At 36.3% G+C, this 10,153-nt stretch overlaps 1 protein-coding gene across 1 annotated transcript; it reads left to right on the top strand.

The window, feature by feature from the left end:
- Window positions 1-6,260: 6,260 nt before the first annotated feature.
- Window positions 6,261-6,836, top strand: LOC141692210 (subtilisin-like protease SBT3). Its single transcript, XM_074496940.1, has one exon. The coding sequence runs from the start codon at window positions 6,261-6,263 to the stop codon at window positions 6,834-6,836; it is 576 nt and encodes a 191-aa protein (XP_074353041.1).
- Window positions 6,837-10,153: the final 3,317 nt, after the last annotated feature.

The raw sequence follows: 10,153 nt of genomic DNA, 5'->3' as shown, positions 1-10,153 counted from the left end.
ATCAACATAAAGTGACACTACCAGTTGCAAACAATCTTCATCTTGTTTTGTATACAAAGTACCTTCGTTCTCGCTCCTCCTAAATCCAAGTTTGATCAGATGGGAGTCAATTCTGCTGTACCAGGCCTTCGGTGCTTGCTTCAAGCCATATAAAGCTTTATATAGCTTGTATACTTTATGCTCTTGTCCAACAACTTCAAAACCTTCCGGTTGTTTAACATAAATTTCCTCAACAAGTATACCATTCAAGAAAGCTGATTTAATATCTAAATGGTACACTTCCCATCCTTTTTGACCAGCAAGTGCAAGTAGCAACCGGATTGTATCATGCCTGGCTACGGGTACAAATGTGTCCCCATAGTCCACTCCAGCAACTTGAGAAAAACCTTTCACAATTAATCTGTCCTTGTGCTTAAAGATTGAGCTATCTGGATTCAATTTAGTTCTGAAAACCCACTTCACGCCAATTGCCTTCTTACTCTTAGGTAAATCTACCAATTCCCAAGTTTTATTCCTCTCGATAGCATCAATTTCAGCTTTCATTGCTTCTACCCATTCTGATTTCTCTGCAGCTTCATTGTAATTTGTAGGTTCAGCATGTACGAGATTACATCTCTCATATACGTCAGCTAATGATCTCTCCTTTAACACCGGTGTATCTGAAGTTTTTGAAACATCACCTTGATTTTCATCATATGTAGCTTCCTTTACTGTTAAAGGGATTGATAAAGTGGTCTGATCACAGCTTTGAACTTCTTTCAAGTCCCAATTCCAGTATGAATTCTCATCGAAATGCACATCTCTACTTATCTCAATTTTCATTCCGTTTAAACTATATATTTTGTATCCTTTTGCTTCTGCTGCATATCCAATAAAAATGCCTTTTTCAGCTTTTTCATCTAACTTGCCTCTCTTGACAGATGGCACATGAAAGTAGCACATGGACCCAAATATCTTAAGACCCTTAGCAGATGGTTTTTCTTTGGACCATGCCTCTATTGGTGTTTTTCCTTCAACTGATTTAGTTGGTAATCTGTTGAGCAAATATACAGAGGTGTTGAATGCTTCGGCCCACAAAACCTTTGGCAACTTCTTCTCAAATAGCATGCACCTTGCCATTTCCATTACTGTTATGTTCTTCCTTTCGGAGACACCGTTCTGTTGTGATGAGTATGGCACCGTAAGCTGATGTACGATTCCAAATTCTTCGCAGAAAGTTTTGAAATCTTTTGAGGTATATTCACCGCCGTTATCAGTTCTGAGCATCTTAATCGTTTCCCCACTTTGAGTTTCAACCAGTGTTTTGAAGCTTTCGAACACATAGAAAACTTCAGACTTGGATTTTAGAAAATAAACCCATGTCATTCTGCTTAAATCGTCAATAAATAGTACAAAATACAAGCTACCATTTAGTGAGGACGTGCTCATTGGTCCACAAATGTCCGAGTGGATTAATTCCAGCTTTTGAGTAGCTCTCCTGGCCAAATTTTTAGGAAATGGGTGTCGATGATGTTTTCCTAGCTCGTAACTTTCACATGTTTGACTACTAATTGTGATTTCAGGCATATCTTCAACCATACCAACTTCTTGCATGAACTTTAGTGACTTTAAATTAAAGTGACCATATCGTTTGTGCCAAACAACACTATGATCAATCTTAGCACTAAAAACATGACCTTCTACTAAATCAAGTTTCAAATAAAAACTGTTTCCCATCATTTTTAGTTTTGCTATCTCTACACCACGTACATCAGTAATCAAGCAATAATTTTCCTTAAAAAATACCTCATACCCATTTTTTGTCATTTGTGCAACACTAAGCAAATTTTGATCTAGTTCTGGGATATAAAGGACATTTGAAATGATCTTTGTACCTTTTCTGGTGTTGATAGCAACTTCCCCTTTTCCTTTTGCTTGCACAATTTCCCCATTTCCAAGCTTGATTTTTGGTTGGACTGATGTATCAATAGATGTAAAAATTGACAAATATCTGGTCATGTGACTGGTACACCCACTATCAATCAACCAAGAATTTAAATCATGAGAACCAACTTCTTGTGATGCCACAAATAAATGCTCATCATTATTTTCATCTTCTACACCCATGTTTGCTTGCTGTGTTGGCTGCTCGGATGGTTTCTTTTTGGCTCTGCAATACTTCTCGCCATGACCAAGTTTTTTGCAGTAATTACAACGAATTGATGGTTTATCTTTGTACCAACAATCTTTATCAGCGTGATTGGTTCTTCTGCAGTGAGAGCAAGGTGAAAAGTTTCCTTTCTTTGAAAGCCCTTCTAATCTTCCTTTCTGATTTGCTAGAAATGCTCCTTCAGTAGATACATCACCTCTGATTGAAACCCTTTGCTCCTGTGCGTGAAGCTTGCTGATTAGCTCTGCAATCGTAAGATCTTTCATGTCACAGGACTCTTCAATTGCAGAGATCTTAGATTCAAACTATTGAGGCACTGAAACCATGATTTTTTCAACTACCTTCTGATCCGTGAATGCCTCGCCAAGTAACCTCACTTGATTTACAACATCCATTAACCTGCCAGAATAATCTTTAATAGATTCAGTGTCCTTCATCTTCATCAATTCAAATTCTCTCTTCAACGTGAGAAGTTTAACAGCTTTAACCCTGCTATTTCCTTCATATTCACCTTGGAGCTTCTCCCATACTTGCTTAGGTGTTTCCAAATCCATAATTTTAGTGAAAATCTGATCTGTAAGAGCTGAATGAAGGCAAGTGATTGCTTTGTCTTTCTTGAGTCTTTCCTCTTAATTTACTTTTATTTGAGCAATTGTTGGATTACCTCTTAATGGGGGTGGATCCTCTTCAGAAAGCACTACACTCCATAAACATTGAGACTTCAAATAAAACCTCATCTTAACAGCCCATATGTGATAGTTTTCGCCATTAAACATTGGAATTAAGGATGAAGTGCTGCTAGAACTAGACATTTTTATACCAACCTCACTGTGTTAAGCACTCACACACTTAAGAAATTTGCTTCACAACCCTTAGGATGTAAGCTCTGATACCACTGTTAAGAAATAAAATTGTTTATTTGATGTTGAATAAGAGAAAACTACATATGTTATTTCATCTGAGACTGCCTATTGTATAGGCTTACAGAAAACAAAATTTCCTACAAAAAAGGAACTACTAGATAATCTGATTTGAACATTTCTATCAACTAAAAACAAGGAAACTAATCTTATCTACTAAACTTAACTATGACTGATTCAAACTCCAGGGTAAACTCTCACAATATCTAACAGAATCCCCTATCCGATGAGGGGATGTGCATGTCATAGTATCGGACACAAGGATCAAGGGATTCACAAACAAGTATAATCATTTCAAAAGACAAGAAAGAATAAGGATCATTAATCACGAAATATTGATTAAATACTATATAACTGGGGGACTCCGGACTTGAGAAGATCAAATATAACAATGTAACCTAGATACTGCCATTTTGGTTTAGTAGTCCACTTCAGTATTAAGATCTAAGGAAGAAACTCAAATCAAAAAAAGGAACTTTTATTGTTAATGTTAACCAAAATTAGAAGTTAATAAAAATAATTCACGACATGATATAAACTTAAGCAAATATTAAAACAAATACATTTCTTTTCATCCTCATTGACATCCCTTAACTCACTAGCAATGGGCTCTTTCCATTCTTATGTACCTGCTTTTTCTTTCATAATCTCTATTTTCTTACATCAAGGGCTCCCCTTGGCTTCCCACCCTTACACTCTCACCTTCACCTACTAAGGTGGGACTCCACTCACTCACTTTTGTCAAGCTGGAAGAAATACCTTGCATATTTTCACTCTTTTCCTCTCCTTTTGCCTGAGAGAAACTCAGCCTCTCACTCTGTTCACTCCCTTCCTTCAATCCTTAGAGTGATTGTATAACTACTAAATCATCTATACTTGTGACAACAGTTGAGATTTCAAGTTGTGCAGTGATTGTCAACAGATGAGAAACATCCGTCGAAGCAGTAGTTGAAAGTGTCAACGGATAATTTCTGTTAAGCACATCTGTCGAGATAAAATCATTGGTCAACAGATGAACAATATCCGTCGAGATAGTAGAAATGACAGAGTTTGGATTAGAAACTACTGTAGAATCTGTGGTGATTGATTTGAGATTTTGCACAGTATTCTCAGTAGAATCAGAAAGAAATGGAAAGTGAGCCAACAAATCATCTAAAAAATGATGCTCACTTGCTGTAGATTTTGGCTTCTCCATGAGAGTTAAAGAAGGAAAGTCAGGAATTGATGTGTGAATCATGTCCACATCCAGAGAATTTGTGGGTGAATTTTGTGTGTGAGGTGCTTCTATCACTAAAGATTTTGGCTGTGACTCCACATTTACTGGAGCCACATCAATCTGAATTTGAGAAGGTGCTGTAACCGAGTCTTTGACTGCAATTTGCACAGTGTGTGCACCATGTGTATGCCCAAGTATTTTGGATTTCTTATTTCTATCATAAGTTCGGGGTGAGCTTGTGTCCCTAACCCTCTTGGCCTGTGCTCTTGGTTGAGAGCTTGTTTCAATTGTAACATCCTTTTGGGAGGATGAAACTAGTAATGAGCTTATATCCTTATTAATCACTACATTTTGTTGGGAAACTGCAGTGTGTCTAGGTTTGGTTACACTCACTTCTCCATCCTTATTCTTAGGGCTTCTTTTATGTTCACCCTGTCCCTCACCAGACTTACTTCCCTTCACACTCCCCTCTTGGTTTTTAGTAGATTTTACAACTAGCTGCTTTTGAGAGAAACTAGAGGGGGCTTTCTTTGAGTTCGATTTTAAGATTTTTGGTTTTGTGGCTTGGGTAAACACCTGTTTGGTCACTGTCACAGGTGCCATGGCCACAGTTGATTGTAAAGAAATAGGTGGTTGAGAAGTAATAGGGACAAAATAATTTACCTCCTTTACCTAAGGCTGTTCCATGATTGACATCATGATTGACATGTAAACAAGGGGAACATTCTTGTGGTGATTTGCCCTGTTCAGGTCCGCAATAACTCTTCTCTCTTGGACCCAAAAATCTAACTTGTTTGTTGGGTTCAAGATCGAGAGATTCTCAGACACAAAATTAACTATTAACATAAAGAATCTAGCATAATATATGTTCTTAGACCTCTTCTTTATATCTCCTAACTTACTCCCTAATTCATACATGACTGAAATACTGAAAATAAAGTACTTATCACTTAAAAGCATATAGAGCATGTTAACAAGTGAATAAGTTACAGCATCAAAGTTGCTAACTTTACCAGAAAACATCTTAATAAAGGAATCACATAAAAAGCTCCATTCTTTCCTAAGACCCATTCTCCTAATATCACCTAACTTAGTGGCAGTAAGAGCATAGCCCATAGAAACTAGCATGTTACTCACATCAGTGTCTATGTGTGGATCAAGTGTGTTATTTCAGGCAATTTAAAGCATTTTTCAATTATATCACAGTTAAAACAGTGTTCATTACCTTTGAGAGTGAAGATAATGGTTTTGACCTTTGAATTGAACACGGCTGTAGTCCAAATTTCTTCGACAACTTCACAGTAAATGGTTGGAGACTCAAGTATGGCATAACTCAGTTTGCAGTTTAGGATGAAGTCCATCATTTTGTGATAGTCTTCAGATGCCGGAATTTGCTTATTTACCAGAGCCACAAAGTTATTCTTCTCATAAACGTACCCAGTTGAGGACATGATTTTGACTACTGGTGTCATAGCTGTGATTGAGTACTCATTTTGATTCGTGTCTTATTTGATCTGAACCCCGAAAACTATGATTTTGTGCAAAATATTGAAATGACTGTTTCATCATACATATTTTCATCATACATGCAAAATAGAGATTGCACTACCTTAGAATAAATATGATTTGAAGTTAAGACATGAAAACCAACAATGATTTTTGTGTGTTTCTATAGTTGTAAAGGTCTTTATATGTAATTGCAGAATAAAAACTGAAATCTTAAAGTAATTGAAGAGATAATTTATCTCACATAACGAGCATACAATCTGTTGTAGATGTTTATTTTTAGACTGATTCTTGCCACCACATCAGCTTATAATGAACATTTACTTGTTTAGAACAGATCAGTTTCCCTTACCAAAACTCTGCAAAAATGGGGCTTGAATGTGGAGTTAACTTTTGGTTCCTATTTGCATAATTCGCTTTACAAGCTATCTTAGTTTCAGGAAATGATAGGTATACTTACATTGTTTACATGGACAAAGCCTTAATGCCAAAGGCTTTTGCTAGCCACCACATTTGGTACTCCACCACCATCAACTCTGTCAAGTCGAGAAATCATCGGTCCTCTCCATCTCTTCTCTACACCTATGATCATGCAGTTCATGGTTTTTCTGCGTTGCTAAGTATAGATGAATTGGAATCGCTAAAGAAGTCTCCAGGATTTGTCTCAGCTTACGGTGATAAAAAGGCCACGGTTCATACCACCCATACGTATGAGTTTCTTCCTCTTAATCCTACAACAGGCTTATGGCCGGCCTCTGATAATGGGAAGGATGTCATTATTGGTGTTATAGGCACTGGTATTTGGCCCGAGAGTGCAAGCTTCAAGTATGATGGTATGTCTGAGATTCCCTCGAGATGGAAGGGGACTTGTGAAGTGGGACAAGAGTTCAATGCTTCAAATTGTAACTTGAAACTGATTGGAGCTCGATACCTTACCAAGGGCTTTAGCGCTTCATATCCTGAGACAACCATTAGTATGAACTCTGCTAGAGACACTGAAGGACATGGGACACACACTTCGTCAATAGCTGGTGGAAACTGTTGACGGAGGAATCTGGTAACAACAAAGATTAAGGTTTCTCGCCGGAATTAAGATCTATGACGGTGGTTCTTCGCCGGAACATCAAGCGGTGTATGGTGGTTTGTGGTTGTTTTAGGCTGAGATTGATCAGAGTAAGTGGTGGCTCTCTTATCAGCTCTCAACTTCTTACCCTCTCAATATGCCTACGTACCTTTTATATAGGGATCAAGCCTGACGTAGTTCTTGTGGAACAAGAAATCTAATGGGCTTAGACTTCTTACTCCTAGGCCCGGTAGAAGCCCATCCAAATTCCGTCTTCCGCTAGCTTTAGGAATGTCCAACTATGAGGCCCAACCGCGAAGGCCCAAGGCTCGTCCGTAATAGCAGGACTTCACTTATAGTGCATATCCCTGCGCAAGGATAACACTCCGCCACAACTATTTCCCTTGATTTACAGACGCAGATATAGCCACGGTTCACCCCAAGTGCCGGACGCATCCCTACATGTGCATCTCTGCTCATTTGCATTTGCAATCAATGTCAAATTTGGATATGGTTTCCAGTTTATGGGCCTGCCCGTGTTTCAGAGCCGCTCTAACGACATGACCACTCTCTTAGGTATATCTCTAGGATTAAGCTTCTTTCATTTTGTTCAATTCTAGATATATTGTTGTGCTTCTTCTATTTGATTTTATTTACTTTCTGATCGCTGACAACATATTACCTTCTGATAGATTAGGATTCCATAAATTTTTGGTGGCTATTAATTTAAAAACATTTCGTTTAAATTTAGTACTGCTATTTTCGCTTGCGGAAAAACTTAACTCTTTATTTGTTGAGAAAATTGAAGCTTAAAATAGAGTTGTTTAATCCGAATCTCTGAAATCAAAATCTGTTTATAAGATTTGAAAAATTGACATATGATATCTGTAAAATTGTATCTTCCTACCCTATATTAGAAAATGGATTACCTGATTGATACAAAATTTAGGTTTGCTAGGCTACTCATCCCCTGAACTTCTTCAGTGTTTTTATGTTGAGCTTTTTTTAATTAAAAAAGTATTAGGTGCAATGGTATCAACAAGTATAGCTGGTACATATCCTAGCTCTATAAAGCTGAATATATAGCTTCTAACTAGGTTTTTAGCAGTTGTATCTCCTCAATACTAAATATCATCACATGATACTTGATGCACCAGCAGAGGGTGTATTCCAGAATCCAGCATCCAAACTCAGTGCTTTCTTACCTATTTGTTTACAACATTTGGTTTAAGTTTGGTGCTACTTTTGTGTACTATCGAAAAGTTTGTGAGCTTTTTCTTTGTTGGGAAGAGTTGCATGTTATTTTTATAAAAATTATAATTGCAAAATGACTTTAAATTCATTTATTCTTGCTACCAACATTTATTTTTCAATACATTAAGATTCTGAACATGTTTCAATCATTATAAATTTGTAGCTTTGCAGGAGCTCCCAACAAGAAACAAGGTTGGATTCTCACTGTCATCGATATTCCACTTGGGTGCCTTTTTTACTTTTTGAAAACCCGTTATAAACATTAATGGACGAGAGACTTAAAGTTGTAATTCATGTGCAATTTTTGATATTATTCCACCAATTATCGTATCATAATCTTTAATTTTTTTGGATTGTTATCTATTGTATAAGGTGTGCTCTCATGGATCTACAACATTAATGGACGATGAGCTTTTTTGAGTTTCAAGTGGAGGTGAACATATCTGTCATGCCATCCATATCAAGGATTAATGATTTTCTCCCTTTGTTTCTTCCTATTACCTATATATTTGTCGTATTTTTTCTCCTTTCATCTTCTCTTTTTATGTAATTTAGATTTTAGCCTTTACAATATGTTCACCTGAAGGCATGTACATAATTTTAACTAAGATGAGCTTTTCTGAGTCTTTTGCAGGCTAGGAACCAGGTGATTGTTTTATATCTTGGATCAGAGTTACAAAATATGTAAAGTACAAAGTGGTTATTAAAGTAGGGTCTATTTATCAAGCTTCAGGTTGGATATCGATCGCATTCTTAGCTAATCCTCCCATTGGTAAGAAAGTTTTAGGCATCATCATCTTATCGGTCATGAACATTACTCTAATGACTAAAATTTAGGTACATACATATAGGTTATAGAATAATGTGAAAATCTTTTATGTACGGTGGAAATACGAGTAATAACCTTTTAACATAATGAGTATAACTTTTGTTTAAATGTACTTGAATTGGCGAATACTTTCATTCTTGAATGATATAAAATGCTAATGAATTTGTTTTACTACCTGCTAATGGAGAGCTTGAACTTGAGTACATTGAATGTGACTTTCTCTTATTTACAAAGCCTTTTTTGCTAATCCGATTTACTTTATGAGATTAAATTACAACAAAAGTGTAGGGTTAAATTCACACTCTAATCATAGGTGTTTATAAGTTAGCAACCATTTCCCTATGACCAAATCTTTGAAAAATCAAGAATTTACATAATAAATTATCTTTTCCTTTACATGAATTTGTTGCTTTGCAGAAGCTCCTAGTATGGAACAAGGTTAGATTTTCAATTCGGATAACAGTGAGAACAAATGAGTTGTGTTACCCACTTCTCTTCTAGCGGATCAGCATAACATCCGAATTATGTACATGTTGCAACGAAGAAGGCAATTTCTTATGTTCCCTAACCCCTTACAAATACGCCTATATTATAATTGTTTCTGGTTTATTGCTGGACTTCCGTTTTGGGCTCGAGAAATTTAAACAAGTCTGTTATCCATCGAGCATCTCAACGATAATGAGACACCAGAATTTTAGAAAAAAATGAGATCGCAGGTTGGTAGAGTTCTTTTCTCAAAAAAATTATGAAGTCAGAAAGTATGAGCTTTTACGTCTGAAATGCTGCTTTCAGGTAGGTACTCATAATGATCCATCTAGCCCTTAAGTGCATTGGTTTTGGAGTTGCTTATTGATATGGTTGTGTATATTAACGATGGTAATTTTGACAAAGAAATGCAGTGCATATTTTGATGATGTTTCTTAGTTTCTTTCAAGATTTAATGTGAAAGTATATATAAAATTGTAGCCTGGGCATTAAAGAGGAGATGTAAGTCCCTATCTATAACTACATTTTAATTTCACAAGTTATTGACGTACATGGTTGTTCCAATATATTCTAGATAATTGAATTACATACGTACATGGTTGTTCCAATATATTCTAGATAATTGAATTATATGGATGGCTGGCTAATTTTCAAATTAATTGTTTTATGCTCAAAAAAAATTGGGAAGTAATATTAGTCACCAACTGTAAAACACAACATTCTCATTGTG

This window comes from Apium graveolens, chromosome 10 (genome assembly GCF_009905375.1).
Source record: "Apium graveolens cultivar Ventura chromosome 10, ASM990537v1, whole genome shotgun sequence".
Taxonomy (NCBI): domain Eukaryota; kingdom Viridiplantae; phylum Streptophyta; class Magnoliopsida; order Apiales; family Apiaceae; genus Apium; species Apium graveolens.
This window is presented reverse-complemented; position numbering and strand designations above follow the sequence as displayed.

Bases quoted from the DNA above. Each gene is read 5' to 3' on its own strand.
- LOC141692210 (XM_074496940.1), top strand. From the start codon at position 6,261: ATGGACAAAGCCTTAATGCCAAAGGCTTTTGCTAGCCACCACATTTGG.